The following is a 26625-nucleotide window of genomic DNA, read 5'->3' as shown; positions in this document are numbered from 1 at the left end:
AAATGGAGAACCCTGGGATGCCTGCCTGTGGTGCAAGGGCAGTAGGCGGGGTCATGCAAATTCCACAGAAATGGAGAACCCTGGGGTGCCTGCCTGTGGTGGAAGAAAAAGCAAAATGTAGGATGAAATGGTCCCCAAATGAATGCTTGCTGTAACCGTAAAAGTGTATAGCAAATTAGTACATCAGAGGCAGGTATTACAATTAGGATGTTGTTTTTCCCTAGCGTATAAACATGAAAAAAATGCTGCAGACACCCAGTCACGAGTTGTTTAGAATGTTATCCTTTAATCTATAGCCTATGGTTGCTTTTATAAAGAAAACAAGCTATCCAACAAGTTCCTAGACATCACAAACCAATTTTATTTCTGAAGCATAGCATACTTCATAGATGAAAGAAAAATTGATAGATTGCTATCTCCAGCATAAAGAAGTCCCAGGGCGGTTTCAGACAGCCCTTTAACCCGGGAGCAATCGCATTTGTTACAGTCCACACACACCCCAGACAGGGAGACAGCCCCACCCCTTCCAAAACCCCTTAAGATAGCCTTGAAAAAGAAAATAACTTCCCCCAGCCACCATTAAACTGCTGCCAGAGCTCTCCTGGTGCATAGGAATGACTTTTACATTTTATTTCTAAAGGCTTTTTAAAGGGGTTTTTGGAAGGAGTGGAAACTGTCTCAGGTTTCCTGTGCTCCAAGGGCCCTGGATGGGCACTGGAAGTCTCACGGCATGATTTCTTGTCCCATCTACACAGCCCTTGCATCCATTCCATAAAATTTTTCTGCCCGTTTGCTTATTTGTGTGATCTTGCAGCCTGACTAATTTCTGTAGTCTGTTTCCCCTTGCCCCACACTCAGTTTTCTTCAGTTTCCTTGTATATCTCCAGCAATTATACAATTCATATATATCTCCAGTATGAGAGCCGGTGTGGTGAAGTGGTTTATGGCTTGCTTTGGCCATGAAAACCCATTGGATGGATTGGAGTGTCACACTTTCTCAGCTTTAAAGGAAGTCAAAGGCCTCTGAACAAATCTCACCAAGAAAAAAACAATGAAAGATTTACCTTTAGGTTGCCATAATTTAGAAAATGTAGTACGCATTCATATCAACTGGATTTTGGTTCTAGTGTTATTGAACACAATATCATACCCCCCTCAAATCCCCCTTCAAAGGATTTATAATTCACAGAGAGCTCCACAATAATGTATATCAGCAGCAGGTTCCCCACAAAAACTTTATTCATTCAACCCTTTAATAAAATGTATCTTTTTATTCTTACTCCCCTGCCTATTTTGTATCTTTAGACATACAGTAGAGTCTCGCTTATCCAACGTAAACGGGCCAGCAGAACGTTGGATAAGTGAATATGTTGGATAATAAGGAGAGATTAAGGAAAAACCTATTAAACATCAAATTAGGTTATGATTTTACAAATTAAGCACCAAAACATCATGTTATACAACAAATTTGATAGAAAAAGTAGTTCAATATGCAGTAATTCTATGTAGTAATTACTGTATTTATGAATTTAGCACCAAAATATCACAATGTATTGAAAACATTGACTACAAAAATGCGTTGGATAATCCAGAATGTTGGATAAGCGAGTGTTGGATAAGTGAGACTCTACTGTATATGGTATCTATTTTCATGTATGGAATATATCTGGTTCTTATAAAAATACAACAAGACCGAACCCAGAGGTCTTCACCTTTTGCAACCATTGCTGAAACATTTCCTGGACAGAAAAGGTTGGGCTAATCCCTATGGCTGTTCATTATGATCCATTGTGTGTATTTGTAAAAAGATAGACAGTTTCTGTGCCAGACCAGAAAAGCCACTTGTTCACTAAATGGTCCACTTGGGCTGAGAGATTACAGACTGTGAAAACAGAGACTCCAAATATGTACATCTGCTTAACCTTTTATTGAACACTCATCCCTTGATTGCTGGGAATCCGAGATCATCACCTTTGGTCTCCATAGCCTTGCACCTTTATTAAAATCAGAACTGGACAGTTTAGTCAATCAAAGACTCGCTATAATTTCTTGGATATTATTTCTGCCTAGAATGTCCCCTCCCAGAGGGTGTCCCAACAGCTGATTGGATCCATAGCTGGGGAATCTTGGGCTGTCATTTCCCTGTGGAAGGGAATCCCCGCCTGGAAATGGTCATATCCGTAGTGCCCTCAACCAAGTGGGGCGCAAATCCAGACCGGCCCCTCTCAGCCAATTGGGAAGAGAAGTGAGAGTTTTAAACAGCTGTCATGTGTATTAAAAATGTGTGTCTCTCTATATGTTATGCTTGTACACTTCTAAGCATCTGCTTGTACTTGCATCCCTTCTAGCCAGATTGAATAAACATCTGTCTTGTCATCACCCTGGTGTTTCTCTGTCCTGGTTCATTCGGTTAGCTTGCGTTCACCAGGCAGGAATCCTCTTTCTCTGAGGTCTTGGTTACCCATGACTCTAGGACCCCTGTGTATACCAACATTCTTGGATGCTCTAGGTCTATTATACACAGTGGCATAGTAAAATTGTGTCCCTTATATAAAAAGGGGAAATTGGGGTTTACTTTTTGAAATTGCTGCTGTCTAAAGTTTTATGTTTCACTTAAAAAGTTATTACTATTGTAGCCTCAGCCTGGATCTGTACTGCACTATATCCCAGGATCTCATCCCAGATTATTTGCTTTGAACTGGATTATATGAGTCTACATTGTCAGATAATCTGGGATAAAGAGATAATCTGGAATCAGATACTGGAATATAAGGCAGTATAGATCCAGGCTGAGTGTACATACAATGTAATTTGGATTACCTACAATCACAAATGCAAATTGTTGGGTTAGTTTGGCATTGCAATCACCAGCCTAATAGTTATTATAGTAAAATGATGTTTTTATGTATAAAGGCTTCACATATAAAATTTTCTGGTTGGATGGATGTCAATTCTGTGTGCCAAAGCTATTATGAGGGTCTCCAAGCTGCAAGTTAAAGGTCTTCCCAGTATTATGTATGCTCGCTTTAATAAATAAATGAAAGATTACCGTAGTTAGAAAATAAATTTTGATTAATTGATCTGCAGAACTTAACAACATTTTACTGCTTGGTGTTAAAAAACATGGAAACATTTATTAAGGCACTACATGTATCATTTTCCAGTTGGATTGATTGTAATTTCATGAGATAAAGCTCTAATTAGCAGAACTGATATTTTGACATCATGCCATTAGCTCTTTCCAGTCTTAGATGAAGCTTGTGTGCAAGAGTGTACTGAACCCTAGGAAAAGAAAAGATAATATATATTCAGAATACAAGAAATCTTTGCTTTTTAAATGGGAGATTTTTTAACTATTGAATTTCCTTTAACTATGTCATATTTCTTTTTCAAAAACTGACAATTTGCTCACATTTTTTTTCAAATACATATTTAGAAACAAGCAAGTTATCTAGTGCAAGTGCGAAGGTCATATTATCTACCACCAGAAATATATACAGTTCTCTTTAAAACATTAATACAGTAGAGTCTCACTTATCCAACGTAAACGGGCCGGCAGAACGTTGGATAAGCGAATATGTTGGATAATAAGGAGAGATTAAGGAAAAGCCTATTAAACATTAAATTAGGTTATGATTTTACAAACTAAGTACCAAAACATCATGTTATACAACAAATTTGACAGAAAAAGTAGTTCAATACACAGTAATGCTATGTAGTAATTACTGTATTTACGAATTTAGCACCAAAATATCACGATTTATTGAAAACATTGACCACAAAAATGCGTTGGATAATCCAGAACGTTGGATAAGTGAGTGTTGGATAAGTGAGACTCTACTGTACTGTTAAATTATGGAGTTTTTGCCTTCCAGTAAAAGTGTATTTCATTTGTTCAAATATATACTATTATCCCTGAAAGAGAAACGTATAATAATAAAATAAACATTCATTTCAAAGTGGAATCTTATCAAACACTGCAGAGTTCGAGATACTAAATGATAGTAAAGTAGCACAAAATAAAGAACACCCTCTGAGATTCGGTGTTCAGTTGCACCATCAGCCCCAGCATCAACTTGTTTGCTTGGATTTTAGGAATGTGTGATTTATTGCAGTTAATACTTGTGTGGAGGCAGTCAAAGATTAGGTCTTATCCCACAACATACAGCTCCAAATGACAGATAAGTTACAAAGACTTACTAAGGTACCTAAGATGACCTGGCTGATCTAAGCTTTAATGCAGTACGAGACAGTGAACATTCACAAAAACATTTCTGTGCAGCCATGGAGAGGCTATCTTGAGGAGATCTACAACCTCTGCTTGCAGAGAGTTACTCCTCGGCAACCTTAAAAGTTGGATTTTATAGAGGGTGTCCTTCCTCCTCCATTTATAGTTATCTCTTCCCATTTTCCTCTCTCCATCTACAGGTATTTATATTTTAATGGCTTTTGTCAACATTTCCTAGTCTTCTCCTTGTACACAGCAGTCTGAGATAAAATACCTCCCATACCTTTTTGGAGTCTTGAGCATTGTGTTTATCCAAGTGTGCTTGAATGCGTGCGCCATAGTCAGGATGAACATCAGTGAAATTCTTCACCTGGACCACCAAAGGAGGTTGAAGCAGTGTTATAAGGTTGTTTTTTTTGACCTGCACCACCCACAGTTAATTTTAATCAAAGGCTTTCTATGGTGTGGAATGGGTCGAGTTAGTTCAAAAACATAGTCTTGCTTTCAAAAGGCAATGTATTATTGGGATCTGTAGTGTTTCCTTCCTATGTGAAACAACCAGTACTCAGTGGTACCCTAAAATTTCTCTAGAACTGTTAGCCCATGAGCTGAAAATTAATTTTTCCCCTGAGATTTTGATAGGACCTGCATGCTTACTCAGGTGTGAATCTCACTATGGAGTTGAGCCAAGCCAAATAATAATGAAGCTGCAAAACTGATTATGGAAATAGAAAAGTAAAGATTTGGTGGACACACTACTTAGGCTAGTTGTCACAAATCAAAAAGGAAGCCTTGCCATATTTTATATGGGAGGATAGGAAATAATTAACAATGTGGGGAAAAAAGACTGTTTACTCTACTGCTATTTATTCTGCTGTAACTGGGGCTTTCACTAATATTTGAACGTCATGCTTTAAGGATGTGATGGAAACATCCTGAACCTTTATCGTTTTAATATCTTTTATCTTTCTACTCATGCATCGGTTCTTTTGCATTTTATATTTCTATGTACAGTATTCTGCAATCCATGTGGGTCCTCTTCTCCACAGTAGAAATCATTACAGAAAAATCAGGAGTAACTGAATATAATAGTTTACCACTTACAGCTCTCTCCTGAATGAAAAGCTGAGCATCCTTGAGACGACCAGCAATGTTCCCACAGAGCCTTTCACGTTCTTCCTCTGTCAATACTTTGGTATAGAAGACTCGTACCTTTAAAAAAGTTGAAAACAAACCCTCTATTACAGATCTATCTTGTTGCTATTTAGCAATTTATATTTTTTTCTAAAATGAGACTAGAAACTGTGCACCTCATATTGTATCATTGGAGGTATTAATCACTGCCATTCTCATAAGAAAGAAAAGCAATGGTATCAGGACTATTCTTGAAGATTTCTCTCAGGTTTACCATTTGAGATATATTGTTTCCTTTATAGCACTGACCCACATATCAAACTACATATTTTTACAGTGCATGCCTACAAGCCATTATGCTCTTAGCAAAAGCAGCAGTTAGATTTCTTATGACACAAGAAGAAATGTCCAAGCCAGATTTGTCCTCTAAGGGTCCTTCTACACACTGAAACACAGTAGAGTGATCAAGAATGGGGTATTTAGATTTGTACCAGGGTAGTCCTTACAGCAAGCCATGAGGTCAGGTTGACAGCTGGTAGCTGTCTGCACTGCACAGCACCAAACGGAGTCCAAATGTCTTATAGGCACCAAACCAATTCAGTGGTTGCCACCCTTACTGCCCTCATCAGTAAGGGTGACCTCAACTTAGTTGCAACCACTAGACATGAAACTGGTATTGATAATCTCTTGACACACATAGTGACACTGGCCAGAGCATCTGAGCAACACAAGATAGGGAGTGACAAGGGAGGAACTACTTTCTCCTACCTCCCCCACTTGCTTTGGCACCCCAGCCAGCATCACTACATACTCCAAGCGACAAGCACTAGCAATTTCATGCCCGGGTATCACCTCTAAGCTGAGGACACAACATAGAAATTGAAGTGTTAACAGCAGTGGTCAACTCCAAATCAGAACCATCCCAACTGTTTATGTGTCCCAAAGTGCAAGTGATTTCTAAACCTGCTTGGAAGCTTCAATATCCCCCAACCTTGGTTAACATAAGACAAACCTGTGTTAAGTAGACCTGCTGGGCATTACAGTAAATCAGCCATGTGTGTTATGTAAATGCCATAAAGTCTATTTACCCCTGCCCCGCCTCATTTGACCCATGTGGATGGACCCCGAAGCCCCTTACAATGCCCTATATCCCAAAATCTGATCCCTGCTTTAAACTGGATTATATGAGTCTACTATGTGCTATAATACCCTTCTGACTCAACAGCACCTTTAAATGTGCTTTTGAGCAGGAAAAAAGCTGCACCGTGCTTACTAAAAAGGAAAACTGACTAGGTGGGTTCTTTAAATACTAGTTATGTGTAACAAATGTTGAATACATACAGTAGAGTCTCACTTATCCAACGTAAACGGGCCGGCAGAACGTTGGATAAGCGAATATGTTGGATAATAAGGAGAGATTAAGGAAAAGCCTATTAAACATTAAATTAGGTTATGATTTTACAAACTAAGTACCAAAACATCATGTTATACAACAAATTTGACAGAAAAAGTGGTTCAATACACAGTAATGCTATGTAGTAATTACTGTATTTACGAATTTAGCACCAAAATATCACGATTTATTGAAAACATTGACCACAAAAATGCGTTGGATAATCCAGAACGTTGGATAAGTGAGTGTTGGATAAGTGAGACTCTACTGTAGTTTTGAATGGAACACAGAATTTTCAGAACAATAATGAGGAGTCTATTCACTTTCCAGTCCCATGTCCTCCTGAAAGTGTGACAAGTTATTATCTGTACATTTCACAGTTTAGATAGCACAAAAGCTTATACTGAATACAATTCAACTAAGGAAATTATAATTTTGGTTTGTGTTTACTACCGTGCTACACTCCATTTTTATCCTTTAAAACATAAATGATCACAGTAATAGAATACATATAAATATACAAATATTGTTGTTGAAAATGTCTACGTGGTATTTAATATGATTGACAAACGAACGGCCCTAGATTATGATTTGAATCATGTGATTTTAATTGATGTTTTTAACTGTTTGGATTTTAATGTACTTGTTTATTTTATATGTAAATATATGGCATTAAATTGTTGCCTGTTGTAAGGCCGCTCTGAGCCCCTTTGAGGGGGAGAAGGGCGGGGTACAATGTGATAAATAAATAAATAAATTTCACAGAATAATAAAGATTATATGACATATGAGAGATTGCAAATCACTACTTTAGAGCTAAAAAATATGTTCTGCATTTAGCAGATATCTCAAGGGAATCAATTTGCTCCATTAAAAAAATAAGATAATTGACAACTTCTGTTCTGCTTACCTGAGATACATTGTCCTCATTTTCATCATTGAAGCGCTGTATGTCACCTGAGATATTTTCACTGGATTCCTTCAAATAGGGCTGGTCCTGAGGGCCATTAAAACTGTTTGGATAATAGTTTGGAGCACCACCTAGGGAAAAAAATTACTATTACAAGAGAGAAAGAAAAGTAAAATAATTTTACTGGAGAAGGTTTGAAATAGTTCTGCCATCATCTTAACTTGGAAGGATCTATGTGTGGGAATATTTTCAGCAGTAAGAGACTAAAAATCCGGATCATCTCTCATTTGAGGAATTGGAAGCAAGTAAATAAGATAGACTTTAACCAAGGGGATCCAACAGTCCCTTCTATACGCTCATCCTGATGTTACTGTGCATTATTAAAGGGTTACAGTACTTCTAAAAGAGATACCACAATTAACTTGGTTGCCAGATATGGACATATACCCATTGGACAGATGGCAAGCTCTTTAATCTCAGCAGGTATGGTAACAATAAGTTATGATACAGAACTCCAATATGTTCATGATAACATTGTCTGTCAGGCTCACTTCAAAGGACCAGTCTGAACGCAGATCAAAGATAGCTGCTCTCAAATCCAATCTTTATTGAAGAATACATGACTTTGGAAAAGTCGAGAATGACCTAATGTTTACATACATCCATTTTTATCACCTCTGATGCAACGTAACACCACACGCAAATATCATCATCAAACCCCACCCTCTGGATCACATTACTACTATTCCCACACACTATACCAATTATAATTGTTTACACTTTCAACCCTGAGTTCCCAGGCTCATACTATCTTCTCCCGCCAGGTGCTTTCAGGGTTATTTATGTTATGACGCCAGGTCCAGGGCTCGGAAATTCAGCCCTGGGATCTGGCTCCATGACAATTGTCTGTGCTTTTCAGAGGAAAATCTACAAGCCATTTAAACACCTCTGCAGAAAGAAATAAGCCTGACCTTTCACTTAATACCAAAAAAATGAAAGTGCTCTTCAAGCAGACACAAACCAATACCTCTGCAATGCTAGCAATATAGTTTTAAGGGTGTAATGCTAGAAAATGTTGACCATTTCTGCTACTTGGGCAGCCACCGCTCCACAAAAGTCAACATTGATACCGAAATGGGGCATACACAGGTATACCAAGATGCTTGTTTAAAAAGCTATTATCTTTTTAACTCTGTTGTATGCCTGCAAAGCATGGACCATCTACAAACATCACTCTCAGTTTTTGGAAAGATTCCATCAGCATTGCCTTTGAAAAATTCTGCGAATGTTTTGGGAGGACAGGTGGTTAGACATCAGCGTTCTGGAAGAAGCAAAGACTACCAACACTGAAGCCACAATTTTACGCTATCACCTTCACTGAACTGGCCACATTGTCTAAATGCCTTATCACTGCCTCCCAAAGCAGTGACTTTATTCTCAACTCAAGAATGGAAAATGGAATGTTGCTGAATAACAAAAGATTTAAAGATGGGCTTAAAGCTAACAAAATGTGACATAAACATGGAGAACTGGGAAGCCCTGTTCTAACTGGAGGTCAGCTGTTACCAACAATGCTGTGGAATTTGAAGAGGCAAAAATATAGGGCAAAGGGGATAAACATAAGAATAAGAAGGCATGTCAGCCAACCCTTATGACAGCCTTCCATCTGGAAATCTATGCCCACAATGTGAAAAACCACACGGATCCAGAATAAGTCTTCTACAGATCCATTGCCAAGACTCTACTTCTGGAAGAAATCATACTTGACCAAGAGAGATCACGCATGTGCACTATTAAAGAATTACTTACAAATGAGATGCCACAATTACCTTGGTTGCCAGATATGGACATATACCCATCTCTCTGGTAATTGGCTACTCGAGTTCGGTATGGGCAATTTACAGGAATTTGCAGATAATTGGATCCTAGACGGTGTCTCTGGGTGTTTCGGTAGGACACGAGGCGCCCCTAGAATAAAATATCACAAACACAATTGTGAACGTGAGTAATTTCTGTTTTAAGGGGTTTCAATCATTCTCTGATTTTGGCCTTGCACAGTTTTAATCATGGTAAGATCAGTTCTTTAGTCCACAGATGCTCCTACCACCTGCAGATCAGAAATGTTACAGTTTAAATGATATCAACCTAAAAGAAGATCTGCTAGGCCAAACCAGGGGTGTCATTTTATGTATCAAATACTATACCTGAAATTGATGAAAGCTATGCTATGTACTAACTTTGATTAAGTATGTAATTTTTATAGAGATTTATATCCTTGCCAACAGCTAAGGGCTTTCCAGACAGGGCCCGTATTCCAAGCCCTGTCGGATTTTTACCTGAGGTGTCCAAATGACACCTTGGGTAAAAGCGAAGTAATTCGGAACAAAGCAGGTGAACTCTGCTTTGTTCCAAATTACTTTGATACTCCATTAGAGTAACAGGAAGGCCAGGAGCTAATGAATTATGGGCCCTGTTTTATAAAATACAGAATATAAAAGTTTTCCTTTATTTTTAAGTCTTGGGGGGGGGAGCCCACTTTGTTTTGGCACCCGTGGGGACATCAACGTGAGTGAAAACAGGATACTTTAACTCATTATTGCCCACAATAAATTGCTGTCTGGAAGCGCTCTAAGTCAGCCAAAAACGATTACCTGGAGCCATGAGAGAATCACATGGTTTCTTTCAGTTTCTTAAACACAAAGCATGTGAGATATTTTTAAAACTATACCTTTAATTGTTTCCCTTTAGCACTGCATACAGTATTGACTATTTTACTGGTAGACCATAACTTAGTCCCTTCGGGCAGACAGGGCGGTCTATAAATAAAGTTTTATTAATAATAATAATAATAATAATAATAATAATAATAATACATTTATACTCCCAAAGATATGGCAGAATAAATGTCTTTCCTTCTTCCCAGTTCACTTTCACAACAGCTCTGTGGAGTAGATTTGATTAGAAGAAAATGACTGGCCAAATGTCACTAGGAAGTTTTATAGCACTTGGAGGATTTGAATGTGGTTGTCCAAAGTTCAAATCCTCCAGATCAACTAAAATATCACATCAGTTCTAAATCAATACACATTAATAAGTGCCTCCTAAATTTCTGTTTTACATTTTACTGACTTAATTGTGAAAACAGCACTATAGAAAATTGCCTTACCATCACAGAAGGTTGCTGAATAGATGGAGAGTGTAGCTGGGGCTGCCATTTCCTGCAGTGCCAACTCTCCCTCTCCAAGCATTCTCTGTACTTGGGGAGCATGGAGGGGGAACTAAGGAGCAGCAGCCAATGGGTTTGAACCAGATGGTTCAAACTCATTTGCTTGTTGCTGCACCGGCCAGCCCTGGTCTTCACTCTGGTCCAGGAACGGAGTAAAAAAGCAGCTGCCGGGAGCCTCATCCTAGCAGATGCCTTCTGACTTGCAAGGTGCTTGCCCACCTATGATTTGTAATTGCTCACTCTGGTGGCTTTACCTGTGTTATAACTTTGGGGGTGTCAGTTGGCATGGACCCTAGATCAAGTATTAGGAAAATGATGATGATGAAGATAATTATATTATTTACATTCTACTTTTTCTCTGCCAAAGGAGACTCAAACCAGCTAACAATAAAAACCATAACAATGTGTGAATTAAAACCTAACAGATACAAACATTAAAATAGGATTAAACATTAGAAGTATTAAAATCAACAGTTAAAACTGTCAAAATAATAATTTAAAATGCATAAAAACACAAACACAAGAATGGCCATCAGATTGGAAAAAAATCAATTTACATCCCCATACCAAAAAAGGGAAATGCTAAAGAATGTTCAAACTTCCGTACAGTGGCATTTATTTCCCATGCCAGTAAGGTAATGCTCAAGATCCTGCAAGGCAGACTCCAGCAATACATGGAGCGAGAGTTGCCAGATGTCCAAGCTGGGTTTAGAAAAGGCAGAGGAACAAGAGGCCAAATTGCCAATGTCCGCTGGATAAATGAGGAAGCCAAGGAGTTTCAGAAAAACATCTACTTCTGCTTTATTGACTATTCTAAAGCCTTCGACTGTGTGGATCATAATAAACTATGGCATGTGCTTAGTGGTATGGGGATACCAAGTCACCTTGTCTCTCTCCTAAGAAATCTGTATAAAGACCAAGTAGCCACAGTAAGAACAGACCACGGAAAAACAGACTGGTTCAAGATTGGGAAAGGAGTGCGGCAGGGCTGTATACTATCACCCTACCTATTCAACTTGTACGCAGAACACATCATGCGACGTGCGGGGCTTGACGAATCCAAGGCCAGAGTTAAAATTTCTGGAAGAAACATTAACAACCTTAGATATGCAGATGATACCACTCTGATGGCTGAAATTGAGGAAGAGCTGAGGAGCCTTATCACCAAGGTGAAAGAAGAAAGGGCAAAGGCCGGGCTGCATTTAAACATCAAGAAAACCAAGATCATGGCAACCAGACTGATTGTCAACTGGCAAATAAAGGGAGAAAACGTGGAGGCAGTGACAGACTTTATATTTCTAGGCGCGAAGATCACTGCAGATGCAGACTGCAGCCAGGAAATCAGAAGACGTCTACTTCTTGGGAGGAGAGCAATGGCCAACCTCGATAAAATACTGAAAAGCAGAGACATCACACTGGCAACGAAGGTCCGCATAGTGAAACCAATAGTATTCCCCATAGTAACCTATGGATGTGAGAGCTGGACCATAAGGAAGGTTGAGCGAAAGAAGATAGACGCTTTTGAACTTTGGTACTGGAGGAAAATCCTGAGAGTGCCTTGGACCACAAGAAGATCCAACCAGTCCATCCTCCAGGAAATAATGCCCGACTGCTCACTGGAGGGAAGGATATTAGAGGCAAAGTTGAAGTATTTTGGCCACATCATGAGAAGACAGGAAAGCTTGGAGAAGAGAATGATGCTGGGGAAAATGGAAGGAAAAAGGAAGAAAGGCTGACCAATGGTGAGATGGATGGACGGTATCCTTGAAGTGACTGGCTCGTCCTTGAAGGAACTGGGGGCGGCGACGGCCAACAGGGAACTCTGATGTGGACTGGTCCATGAGATCACAAAGAGTTGAAAACGACTGAATGAGTGAGACGACGTAAAAACACCACACAGCACCCCCTCCCTTTGTCTTACATTTTTTCTACTGCCTGAAAAGAAAGGTCCTAGCCTGGCAATGTAAAGACATTCTAGCTTCTATGGTCAGGGAGTTCCAGAGTGGAGAGGCTGCCACTGAGCCTGCATTGGTGATGGAAACAAGAGAAGGATCTTAGGACCTGAGCAAGCTCATACCAAGAGATATGATCTGTCAAATAGTCTGTATCTAAACCATATAGAAAGATATACGTCATAGCCAGCACTATGAATTGTGACCATAAACAGACTGGCAGCCAGTGGAGCTGTTGCAACTGGGAGTTGCACTCCCTGTAGCCAGCCCCAGTTAGCAATCCAGTCACATTTCTGTGGACCAGCAGATGTTTCTGACCACTCTCCAGAGGCAGCTCCAAATAGTAATCCAAATGAGATGTAACTAAGGCATGCACCAGTTCAGACATCTCAAGGAACAGGAACAGTTGATGCACAAGTTTTCAATGTGCAAAGATACTCCTGGACACTGCCAAAATCTGGAAGCCAGGCTCAACACCCAGTCCTAGGGGCTTTGACATAGCCATACAAAGCAGAATATCAAGGCAGCATAAGCCACAATATCTGCTTTGAACTGGCATATCAGATTCCACACTACCATATATCCCAGGTCACAGCAGATAATGTGGGATTTTATTCAGCTGTGGAAGGGGTCCAGGAGTACCCCCAAACTCTGGGCCTTTGTCTTCAGGGTGAGTGTAATCCCATCCAGCACTGGCTTAATTCACATTCCTTGATCTGCCTCCTGACTCGCCAGGAGCACCTCTGTCTTGTCTGGATTGAGTTTCAATTTGTTTTTGCTCATCCAATCCATTATTAATGACAGATATGGGTTCAGAGTTAGGACAGCTTCCTTTGTTTCAGGTGGGAAGGAGTAGTAGAGCTAAGTGTCATCTTCATATAGACGGCACTGCAAAACTCCAGATGACCTTTACAAAAGGTTTCAAATATATACTCTATATCTGTTGGTGGAGGATGTGGGACAACAAGAGTGAAATGGAAAAACAATATAGCATACAAAAATAAAGTTTAGAAGATAAAGTCTAACTAATATGTTTATATTAATGTAAAATGCTACCATTTCTCAGTTTACTGCAGCTTCGAAAGCTTATGAAGAGCATGCCATCAGAGGTGGAGAAATATTAAATAGCCTATACCTGCAATATTTTATCAGGGCTAGGTTCAATTCCTGGGATCATGTTGCTTGGGTCAAAGGCAATTTGTTCCACCTCAGCAAAATAGTTGACAGGATTCCTGTTTAAAACAATCTTTCCCACAGGAATGAGAGGATAATCCCCGTGAGGCCAAACCTAGAAAATGAGACAAACATTTTATTACATTCTTCTCTCAGATCAAAGTTTCCAAACTTGTAGAACAGAGATATGGCAACATTCCTCCTCTATATGCAGTATGTGAGAGAAAAATATACCATACTTACCTTAGTTGAATCAAAAGGATTAAATGGTGATGTCTCAGCTTGTTCAAATGTCATGACTTGAATATAGAAACTCCATGATGGATAATTCCCATTAGCAATAGCATTGTAAAGATCACGTAGACCATAGTCAGGATCTTTAGAAGCCAGTTTTTCTGCTTCTTCAACAGTAAGATTTTTGATTCCCTGGTCAGTCTGCAAATGTCAAAAGAAATATGTCTGAACTTTCATTAATAATCAGATGCTAACAACAATTTTTAAAATTCTAATTCCTTTTCCTGACTCAATGGATAGCAATATATGTGTGGAAATAGGCTTTACATATGATATAATATGGGCCAGAGCCGGCCCTAGGTATTTTTCAAGTGTAGGCGAACAGAATTCTGGCGCCCCCCCTCCCCCAAACCAATCACTGAAAAAGAAAAGTGTTGGATAAGCAAAAATGTTGGATAATAAGGCGGGATTAAGGAAAAGACTATTAAACATCAAATTACATTAAGATTTTACAAATTAAGCACCAAAACATCATGTTTTACAACAAATCAACAGAAAAAGCAGTCTCGACTGCGCACTCATATGTTTTGTGCCCGAAGCGACCACTTAATTCGCCTCATTGTTGGACCGGCTCTGCTATGGGCCCTTCTACACATGCAGTAAAACCCAGAAGCAACCAGGTGAAAAGGGGGGTGGTTATTGGCTAAATGACATTTGGCCAAAGTGTGTGAGGGATTGGGTTAAGAGCTAAAAAGCACTTTAAAATAGAATGCTTAAAACCCGATTCCTACTGAAAAATGTGCACCTCTGCATGACTGTATATCCCTGCAGTCATGCAAAATACGTGCTTTCCTTCCTCCCCCCCCAGACTGCTCCAATGCATGTGCGCTTTTTAAAAGCCTGAAACAGATGATCAGTTTATTGGGCCGTCAAACGGATATACAGGTGGTTAAAGGGAAGCACAAATGGAGAGCAATTAAATCTCTCTGAAACTCTTTATTTTACACTTTATACTATTAAACAGAGGTTGAATTAAGAATTAGGGGAATAGAGCGATCTGACAGAGGTTTTTTTAAAAAAACATTCCTCCACTAAGTGCTAGACCCCATATGCACACACACAAATCTGCTTGTGTTTATATTAAGATGTTCACATGTGTGAATATACAGCCCACCACATAATGGAATGGTCTTTTTTAAAAAATCTGCCAGAATTCCCCTGTCTGCCCCCTCCAGCTGGATCTTTGAGGGACTCAAAGGTCTGTGTGTGGACCTGCTGTCAGGTCCAGGGATTTTTTGTCTTAGGTATAAAACACAGATTTTACCGCTGTCTGAAAGAACCCTATAAGTGCTAAATACATCAAGTGATGTGTGTCAGTGTAGACCTATGTTTCTTATTTAATGCCAGATCAAAGACATCACTGATCCAGTAATTGTATGGCATATAATGGGTAGGACTGGTAACCATTCTTTGAGGAATAAGCACAATTAAAGTACCCCCAACAGATGGCCACGCAGCTTTTGTAACAACAACAACAACAACAACAACAACAACAACAGAAACCCCAAGGGCCATCCAGTTTAACTCCCTCCTGTCATGCCGGAAAAACACAATCAAAGCACCCCCTCAGCAGTGGGAGGGAAATAGGGTTTTGGAAGCAAGGAAGGCAAGGGGGAAAGGATCTGGATTGCAAGGGAGGCAGAGGGAAAGGGCATTTGGGGCAAGAGAGGGGAGGAAAAAAGGCATCTGCGGGCAAGGGGGCCAAGGATAAATGGTTTTGGAAGCAAGGGGGCCAAGGAAAAAAAGGCTCTAGGGGACAAGGGAGGTGAGGAAAAAAGCTTTTGGTGAGAAGGAGGGCGAAGAAAAAAGGCTTTTGGAGGCAGCAGGAAAGAAGAGGGGAGGCTTGGAAGGGAGGGGAAGGAGGGAAGTGTGGAGCACACTTTAGGAACTGCTGATCTAGAGAATTCTAGAAAAGCAAATTAAAAAACCTAGTAATTCTATTTGCATTTTTTCACATTCATGGGTGTCCTGTGGCTCTAACCCCAGCAAATGTGATGAGATAACCGTTTTGTGCCAAAACCAGAATATCTTGGGCAATTTCTATCACTAAACATGTTGGGCAAAAATTAATAATTCCAAATTATTAATTAGTAAGCTCTCAACTAATATGTAAGTAGCATCTGAAAATCCTACAAACACAAAAATAACAACAACAAAAACAACAACAACCATATTCAAAGAAATCTGATGAAGTAAACTGTGTCTATGGGATTACCTACAACAGGAATATTTACATTTTTCTACTCTCAACCTCTTTGCGTCTGATAAGTTTTTACATGACCCTGGACATATAGGAATATAAAACAGATGTAAAAATCAAACATTTACTGATAAGAAATCAACATTTACAAGGCTTGCTAAACAGGGTGATTTCCCTTTCTATTGATGTACAGCTGAAGCATCTTCTGTAAAGGTCACTCGAAACACTGTACAAAAGATTTGCGTAAATGTCTAAAACATCCACTAGGTGATGTTTAGAAAAGCTTTCACCAACGGTGCAGGGGACAAACAGTGAGGGAACACTTTGTTCTTACCTTTGCCACTTCAAAAGTGAGGGCATGATCTACACCTTTTTAAAAAAATGGCAACATTTGCTACCCAGCGGTCTGTCTCACTTTCCCACCCCACTCCATCCATTCGTACCCTAATCAAAATGGACCCAGAGGAAAAGCAACAATTTTTCCGAGAAACTGCAGAGCAAGAACTGAGTTTTTAAAAAACGAATTAAAGGATTAGCAATACTAAAATGGCCGTATGTTCATACAGCCCCAGAATAGGGGTAGATACATAATTTATTATTATTTTGGGGGTAGAAAACTCTTATGAAAACGCATGCAATAAACTTTTTGAATTGTATATACCGTAGATAGATAAAAATATTGGTATAGATATAAAAACAAAGAATATATATATATACACACACACACACACACACACACACACACACACACGGGAAGAAGAAACACACAAGTCTATTACAAAAATAAAATATGTTACATTGAACTGGAAAACAATAAAAACAAAAACAACATATTTCATTATAAAACTACATCACTCTACAAGAGGAAATGACAGGAAAATCACACCACATTGCCAAAATCAACTAAGAATGTATTTTAAATCTAAATGTACTTTGTAAATAGCATATTCTTTAAAGTGAAATTCTAAACAATAAAACTGCAGGGCTTACCTTTGCATGGAATTTGCAGTACACTGCTTTTCCACAGGCATTCACTAGCTTGAAAGTATTTGATCCAAAGCCGTGCATATGGCGATATCCATCTGGAATGCCACGATCACTGAATACAAATGATAGCTATAAAGCAACAACAACAGGAACCTTTATTGAAATCTTTCATGAAGGTCACATTTCATAAAAATTCAAAGCTAGATTCTTAGGTATGATAGACGAAGGCTTTTAAAGGTAACTGGTGTAGAAGACACAGTTAATGTTTTATCCATTATACCAGGAACCAGTGATATATTTGTGCCATTCACAAGAACATTTTATTTCCTTCTAGAAGTTCTTCAGTTACAGTAGAGTCTCACTTATCCAACATTCTGGATTATCCAACGCATTTTTGTAGTCAATGTTTTCAATATATCGTGATATTTTGGTGCTAAATTCGTAAATACTGTAATTACTACATAGCATTGTAGTACTATTGAACTACTTCTTCTGTCAAATTTGTTGTATAACATGATGTTTTGGTGCTTAATTTGTAAAATCATAACCTAATTTGATGTTTAATAGGCTTTTCCTTAATTCCTCCTTATTATCCAACATATTCACTTATCCAACGTTCTGCCGGCCAGTTTATGTTGGATAAGTGAGACTCTACTGTAATAGTAACTGATAGCTAATGGACCAATATTGACCACCATACCAAGTAGTACTGTTTTTTGTAGAATATGCTGGAATATGCTTCCTGTTAGGATACTTTGCTCTTTCTATGAGTCTCTAAGTAATCTGGAGGTTCCTGATTGAACAGCATGACTTTTATCTTGGAATTCAGTAGCAAAAATACAAACAGTTCTGTACAAAAATCACATTCTCTCCTTCTCTTACTCTCAGCAAATTTTCTCTCCAATGTCTACCAACACACCAGCAACACCAACAAACCTATAACATGTTGGATTTTCTACATTTATTAAATACCCAGCCCATCACATATGGTACTGCACTCGTATTACTTCATGGTTGCATCGGACACTCAAGTGCTCTTCTACAAAGCTTGGGCTAAAAAACAGATTAGCCTGATGCATCCAGATGACGGACGTTACAGGCTAATCCATTTCAAACTGGAGTAAACCAAATTTGCTCGGTTTAATCCAGGTTTTAAAACACCTGTAAAGATCCAAATCTTAAGATAAGGTCTGGATCTTTATAGGTGAGGGCCCTCTGGTAACTGGCTCCCAGGACTGCTTCTGCAGTCCTGGGGGTGAGTCCCCACAGTCATCCCACTTCTTCAGGCTCCCAAAGGAGCGGGAGCGGGATGGTGCTACACCTTCCCCTCCCATCCCCCCATTCCCTCCCCCAAAATTCCTCCCCCCCCCCCAATCTCCTGAAGCTGTCATTTTGACATGACTACAGAGCTCTCCAGTTTCTGACACTTCCAGGTATATTTTATTTTTAAGGAAGATAATATGGGATCAGAAACTTGATTATATGGCAGTGTAGATGGGCCCTGACTACCACAGAAGCCCAATATATCGATGGGAACAGCCTAGACTATGAAATTCTCCCTCCAGGGTATTCTTCCCAAGCTCCCCTATAATACATAGTAAACTGTAGGTTTTGAAGACACTGTAATTTATTTACATTTAGGAGTAAAAAAAAGTTAGATCTAACCTGGTGCAGAGTCTCAGGGCGAAGACTGAAAAAATCCCATGACATGTTTGCATCTCTCAGATGGGTCTGGGGATTCCTCTTTTGACTATGGATCAAGGATGGAAACTAATAAAAAAACATAATTAAATTACTGTGTATTTATATTACAGTTAGATGTACCACAGATCCTTTTCTAGCTATACTCAGGTCAGTTTGAAAGTGTATTTGTAAGTCAAAACTAACTTTGACCCACCAAATGTGTGCCATTAGGGAGTACTATTCAAGCCAGTATTATTCTTTTATTGTCAGATTCCTTTGGCTTGTCATTTAGTATGAGCCACTAACTCTCTGTATACCCATAGCCTCAATTCCTGGAGCTCAGCAAAGAAGAGCTTGGCGAACAGGTATTCTACATAAGTGTGGTAGAATAAGCTGCATAAGATGGGCTTGGATAAAACCTCCCAGCTCCAGAGTTGGTTGGAAGAGTTTATTGGATTAAGGGTCATTGTTAGTATGAACCAAGTGGACACTTCCTTGTGTGCTTGTTAGTGTTCTATATTATTTTGTGTGTATAACCAGGTGTATAACACAGCTGTAGCCCTGGAATTTGGAAAGCAGGAGCCCAGCTAACAGACAAAGCCCACAAATTTTTGCATTAGCATTTAATGGGGGCTTTTGAGAAGAAAGTTCTTTCTCAATGCCTACATAAGGCTGGATCTTCATTGTGATATAATCCAGATGATCAAAGCAGATAATCCACATTATCTGCTTTGAACAGTATTATATGAGTCTACACTGCCATAAAATCCACAATACTTTCCCATCAGTGTTATAGATGAAGACCAACTGTCCAATCTGCTCCTGCAAAATGTAATTTAGGGAAACTGGGGACGTCTCTAGCTGAGAATTCTGAAGGTTCCATTCTGAACTACATTTCCCAGAATTCTGCAGAAGCAACATGGACGATCGGCAGACAATAGCCCTCGTTCTATAACGCTGGTGGGAAAATGTCCCCAGTTTAAAATAGCAAACCTGGATTTTATATGGCAGTGTTGTGGAGCCTATGATTCTTGCATATTGATGGTAAGGCAGCTGCTGCAGGTATCTGCAAAAGACGTGGTGTGTTTGTCTTGTTGCTAAAGAATGTGGATAGATTCATCTGCAGCAAGTGCCCATTGATTTCCATTTTGGAAACCTGTTCCAAAAGAGACAATTTGAGACCTGTGTATCTACGCTTCAGCATGTCAAGAATCATGAGATTGGACAGACTGTCCTAGATAAAGAAAACAAAGAATGTCTCTGAAGAGGAGGTCAGCTCCCAAACATGGGAGATATCATTAGGAGGAATGTGACACATAGAAATAGAAAGATCAGGGATAATTTTGTGAGTTTGGAGTTCCTTGCTCTTGGGTCATTTTGGAAATTGCAGTTTGAGAACCCTCCCAGTGATTGTGTAGCTCCAGCAATTGCTTTTCCTCTATCTTGCAGTTCAACCTTTTTCAGAAGTAGATTTCTGCATTTTTTTTTCTTTATAGGAAGAAAGCCAGTCTTTTACATATCTTTTTATTAAAGCCTGATTTCTATCAGCACCTTCAATTTCTCATTTCTTGGCTTTATTTTTCTCCATCTCATTTTTTGCTAGAGGTTAAAAATAGCATCCTAAGCTTATCTTTATGCTCTACTCTGAAGACATGCTGGGTAGAGAGTATCTTTATTTTATTTATTTTTATTTTGGCTCTCAATCCACTGGAATGATATCTTTATTTTCAACACATCTTCTTTACACTACCTTTCAGGTTAACATTTTTGCCATCTATATCTGTTATCTCAATCAAATTAATTACACAGAGAAGAGTTGCCCCAGATCTGTTTGAAGGGCAGGAAAATAAAACTCATGGAGAAGGGGAGAGACCTAACTGGAAAGAATGTGGTCCTGTCTAGTTGGTTGGTACAAAGGATAGACCCACTGGTACCTATGAAAACAAATGATAGTGATTATGCTAAAACACAATCTTAATGTTGTCAGATTGTGCCTTCAGAAAAGAATTGGTCAGTTGGCGCAATATTTTAAATTAATTTTAGAAAGTTAGCCTTATGGGAGGAAGAGAACCACATGTTTTGATTGCTTTTACTCACAAATTCCTTGTTTTAAGTCATAATTAATAACCCAGAGAAATACACATCATGATCTAACATACCAGCATTGGATCTCTAATAAAGAAGATGGGAGTGTTGTTCCCTACAAAGTCCCAGTTACCATCTTCTGTATAGAACTTCACTGCAAAGCCTCGGGGATCACGAACTGTGTCAGCTGAACCTGATTCACCAACTATAAAACAAAGGTTTACCAATAGTAGACAATAGAAATTGCATTCAGTCCCAATAAATATTTCAAAAGCAATTATTCTCTTTTATCTCAGTTTTAATGGTATTTACTATTAAAAGGTCATGCATTCTATATACAGGGGATTTCACTGATACCATCAAAGTTCTAAGCAGGTCTCTTGCAGTTACTTTGGGAACAGAATTATGAAAAGCTTTTTCCACAAATTTCTAGCTCTCCCAACCATGACCTAATGTGCACTGCCTTAACAATGCTTATTCAAAAGACATCCTTGCTGATGGTGGCATTTATAGTATCCTAGTAGGTTAATAGAAATAGAATATGCATAATTTCCTGTATTGGTCTCCTGAGAACTGGAATTACAGGAAGGGATATAGATATAGGGTGAATGACTCCCTTACAAATCTGCTGACATTTGCAAGTTATAAATTAAATTTTGATATATATGTGTTGAAATCTCTTTCACAATATCACAATTATACAGAATGTTAATTAAATTTTGATGTAAATATCCCAAAGCATAATGCAAACCTATTTATATACAAATATATGGCACAAATTTTGATTTCATAAACTCCAAATGGTATTTCAAGTTACCTAAGGAGCACAGATATGTGAATAGAACACAACACTCTTTAGTTTACACAAGTCACTCTTACTTTACCTGATACAAGTTATTATTATTCTGTGTAACTGTGATATTTTGAAAGATAATCTAAGGCAAATATATAGAAAATTAATGTACCAGACTAAATCTTCTATATTTTACATTTACCAGACAATTTTTATGGAAGCCATTCCTTACATTGAGCACTGGAAATAATCATCTCACAACAGGAAACCCCATTTCCAAAAAACACAGTGTCATGAACCATTTTCTAACTATACACAGAACAAAGGAAGGGGGAGAAGAAAATGTGCACACCCCATTAAAATGAACTGTTTTTTTAAATATCCATGAGTTTTTATGGATATACACCAACTTCTTCAAAGGCAGTACCAAGTGATATGAAAGTCTCAGATGTAAAATATATTTATATTGTTATGAGACAGGGAAAGACATTTCTCACTATAACTTAAGAAGTAGACTGACGAAAAGATCACCATTTCTCTGCTAATACAACTAAGTAAATTAAGTGCAATTGTTCTAAATCAAAATACATTTTCTGTCTCAGTTCTTGCTGTAGCATTAGATAACATTAACAACTGACAAGAAACTAGGGTTTCTGTTATTATGGGGTAGATTTAAGATATGGCTAACAAACACTTTCCTACTCTGGTTTGTTTAATTGTATTTTGGAAACCCAAGAAGAATCAAAGACTTTCTCACTGAGGAGATCAATGAAGATATTGAATCAAAGTATCATTGGATAGCACATAAAATAAAATACAATTAAAATAAAAACCAAGATTTGCAAAAGCCTTACCAATAGCAGAAAGTCGAGCGGCAATGGGAGTTCTTTTACCAATGTGCTCAAATAGGATTGCTTTGCAATATTGGGTGATATCATGAGTCACTTCAAAATAGCCAAAAGCACCTGAAATTATTTTTTAAATATGACTTTTTTGTAGAAATAGATCAGGTTCTTTAAGAGAATAATATCAAATAAAGTAACTGACACATATCATAAATATGGCATAAATAAAGAAACAACAAAAATGTTCTTCTGGGATAGCCACTAGTTGAGAATGGAAGGGGTGTGTGTGTGTGTGTGTGTGTTCCAACCACCCAAGAATAGGGAATATGGAATGGCTATGTAAACAGTGTTGAGTGGTTTTGCCTCAAAACCCATTGAATATCTTACATAGACCACATTAATGTGTCCAAGGCCACATTAACACAAAACAGCTCCATGCATTGTTTCGCTGATAAAAAGCTAATTTCCCTGCCTCCTTTCAGGATAACAGGCCAGTGTAGCTGTGTCCTAAGTTAAATTCACAATTCTTTGGTTCCCGGCTACACTGTGTGTTTTCACACAATTTCAACATAGGTCACTCATGTATGCTAGTAATAATGTGCAAAGTAATGCCAGGCAGATTTTTTAAAATTAAAAAATCCTGAATTAAAAAGTAAAAGGACAAAGATTCAGACAATAAATTAGAAATCAATTTTCAAAAAAAATTGAAATTACTTTTTCAACTGTGCCAATTAAAATATGTTGGGGAAGAAAAGTAAAATATGACTGAATTAAAACAACAGAGGGATTCCACACATTATATCATGATTCTTTAAAGTAGGTCAGCAAGCATGGGAAGAAGCCATAAAATACTTCATTTGATCTAACTCAAAGTCTTGTTACAGATTGTGGGAGACAGCAATTCAGCAAACTCTTTTATATTTTCTTATTCCTTCTGAATGCAAAATTGCACTCTCCGGTAAGCAGCTCAAATTATTTGATGCTCTGTTTTACAGAAAATACATTACATTGTCTCTAACACTAACCTGCTCCTTTGGCATGAGCTAGTCTTTCAGGAATCCTCTCTTCATCAAAATGTGTCATAACTTCAGCAAAAACTACATCCTGAACCAAGAGGGGGCCTCGTGGACCCACCGTCAGGACATTCCGATGGTTTCCCACTGGGATTCCTGCTGCTGTAGTCAAGGCAGGCGGTCCCTGGAGTTAACAAGGGAAAACAATCAAAATTAAAACAATGGAAAGGATACAAAACAATTGGCTAAGACTCCATTCATTAAAACTAGAGCAAAATGTGCTGCAGGATGTCCCACAAAACAACGTTTTTGCAGTTTAATAAACATGAAGCCCATGTTTTTATGATAAAAGCAATTTATAACCCAGGAACAAAAATCATATCACATAGTGTTATCTGTTGGATAGTGTTATAATGTTGGATAATAAGGAAGGATTAAGGAAAAGCCTATTAAATGTCAAATTACATTACGATTTTACAAATTAAGCACCAAAACACCATGTTTTACAACAAATCCACAGAAAAAGCAGTTCAATACACAGTAATGTTATGTAGTAATTATTGTATTTATGAATTGAGCACCAAAACATCACAATGTATTGAAAACATTTACTACAAAGACACTGACTACTAAGAGGTAGACTGCGTTGGGTAACACAGAATGCTGGATAAGCGAAGGTTGGATAAGTGAGACTCTACTGTACTTTCAAAGTAACAACTGCACAATTAAACAGGAAATAACACTTTCAAATTGTGTTACAATTGTCTTGCCATGACCTCTGCTCCTGAACACCAGGATTAAACAGAAAAATAGGAAAGGCTCTCTTGACCAGCAGGAATGTATATTTTAGCAATGGTCCACCTAGGCATTAGTGCTTATTCCCATGGAAGTTAAAGGGTATCAGTCAAACGCTTCCATTCAAACCAAAGGTCTTGGAAGTGTTTGACTTCGGATAGAAAGCTGCACGCTTCCACCCCAAAGCTGGAGTTAAAACTCCAAAAGCCTGCCCTCTGGCCAACCCAATCCAAGAGGCTTCTCCTAGGACGTTCCACCTCTCACTCCTGCCCTCTCTTCCACCCTTTAGGAGCCCACAGATCCCAGGCAAATTTCTATGGCGGCCGCCCAGAACGAAAAGGGAGCCGCGGACCTCCGCCCCCTTCATAGGAGCAATGGTCTCGCCCACCCGAAGGGCTTCTAAAGCATTGCCCCTCCGTCCCAAAGGAAGCCAGGAGCGAGAGCCGGGCAGAGCATACCAATGGATTCCTGGGGGGTGGGGGGGGGGGGGGTGGTCTGTGTACCTGGCGGCCGCACTGCTCCTGCCAATGCTCCAGCTGCTCCTTGGCATAGTCCCGGTGACATTCCATTTTGGAGCTGGAGCTGGAGGAGACGGGCAAGGAAGGCACTTCTCCGGAGGATGGGAGGAAGGGAGAGCCGCGGGAGAAAGAAGGGCTCTGGCAAGAGGTGGTACCCGAGTCAGCAGCACCCTGACAGGTCCCCGCCTCTTGCCCCGGGGAGGAAGGCTGGAGACAAACGCTCCCCCACCCCGCCCTGTGCAGCACAGACAGGGCCGATAAGGAAACGAGCCCTCTTTCTCTCTGCTTTATTTTGTAATTCCCACACTTTGGTCCTCTAGATGTTCTGTACTACAATTCTCAGGCGCCCCAGCCAACTTGGCCAATTGTCGGAAATTCTACCCGTTGAAGTCGCAAACTCCTGCAGGACCCACACTCAGAATTCTCTGTTCCCTCTCGCATTCAGCAGTGCTTCCTCCCTTGAGCATGGGACCAAATGCTTTCCGTATTGTCTCTTGGAGGAATTCTGGAGCTGAAGTCCCACACATCTGGAGGACAAAACGGAAAGACCCCAAATATCAGGGGGCGGGGAGATGGCCCACTAAAAATGGCCTGAGAAATAGTCCCAAAGAGAGGAGTCAGGACCAACTCACACACCACTTCATTTATCCTATGGAACCCAGTTCCTTTTCCTGAATGACACAAGTCAACGGAAGGAAGACACTATAAAGCAGGGGGCATTTTAATCGAGGGCCACATCAGCCCTATGGTTGCCTTTAAAGGATCAGTTGTTTAAATGTAACTACGTTGCCCTGGCATTAAAAGCCTTGCAGGACACATACAGTAGAGTCTTGCTTATCCAACTTTCACTTATCCAACCTTCTGTATCATCCAACGCAGTCTACTTCCCACCTGGATCCACACCTGTTTCTCTAGGCAGCCAAGCCTGAACTTTTTACAGATTTAACTTCCGACAGTGTTGTTACTGTAAGTTCATTTTATGCAATTCCATCTTTATTCATAGTCAATCTTTTAGTAGTCAATTTTTTGTAATCAATGTTTTCAATACATTGTGATGTTTTGGTGCTAAATTTGTAAATACAGTAATTACTACATGGCGTTACTGTGAATTGAACAGATTATTCTGCCCATTTGTTGTAAAACATGATGTTTTGATGCTTAATTTGTAAAATCATAACATAATTTGACATTTAATAGGATTTTCCTTAATCCTTCCTTATTATCCAACATTTTTGGATTATTTTGCTGGTTTGTTTATGTTGGATAAGCGGGACTCTATTGTACACTGATGTGGTAGCCTGTATTCAGCCCATAGGCCTTACATTTGACATGTGTGCTATAAGGAAATTAGAAACACATAACAATCTAGAAGGGGAAGAACCAGAACCACTGGATC

The 26625-nt window shown here is 39.1% G+C and overlaps 1 protein-coding gene across 1 annotated transcript; it reads right to left on the bottom strand.

Moving 5' to 3' along the window:
• Nucleotides 1–1914: 1914 nt before the first annotated feature.
• On the bottom strand, nt 1915–25398 carry LOC100564271 (catalase). The gene is made up of 13 exons (XM_003225155.4): nt 25215–25398; nt 23929–24100; nt 22913–23023; nt 21340–21470; nt 19163–19267; nt 17501–17626; nt 14260–14451; nt 13979–14131; nt 9495–9633; nt 7666–7796; nt 5333–5440; nt 4512–4598; nt 1915–3282 (listed from the first exon to the last, which is right to left on the bottom strand). Exons 1-13 carry the CDS (start codon nt 25278–25280, stop codon nt 3232–3234), a joined length of 1572 nt encoding a protein of 523 aa, XP_003225203.1. The 5' UTR covers nt 25281–25398; the 3' UTR covers nt 1915–3231.
• Nucleotides 25399–26625: the final 1227 nt, after the last annotated feature.

This window comes from Anolis carolinensis, chromosome 1, assembly GCF_035594765.1.
Source record: "Anolis carolinensis isolate JA03-04 chromosome 1, rAnoCar3.1.pri, whole genome shotgun sequence".
NCBI classification, from domain to species: domain Eukaryota; kingdom Metazoa; phylum Chordata; class Lepidosauria; order Squamata; family Dactyloidae; genus Anolis; species Anolis carolinensis.
Note: the sequence above shows the minus strand (reverse complement) of the source record. Positions and strands in the feature narration are given on the sequence as shown.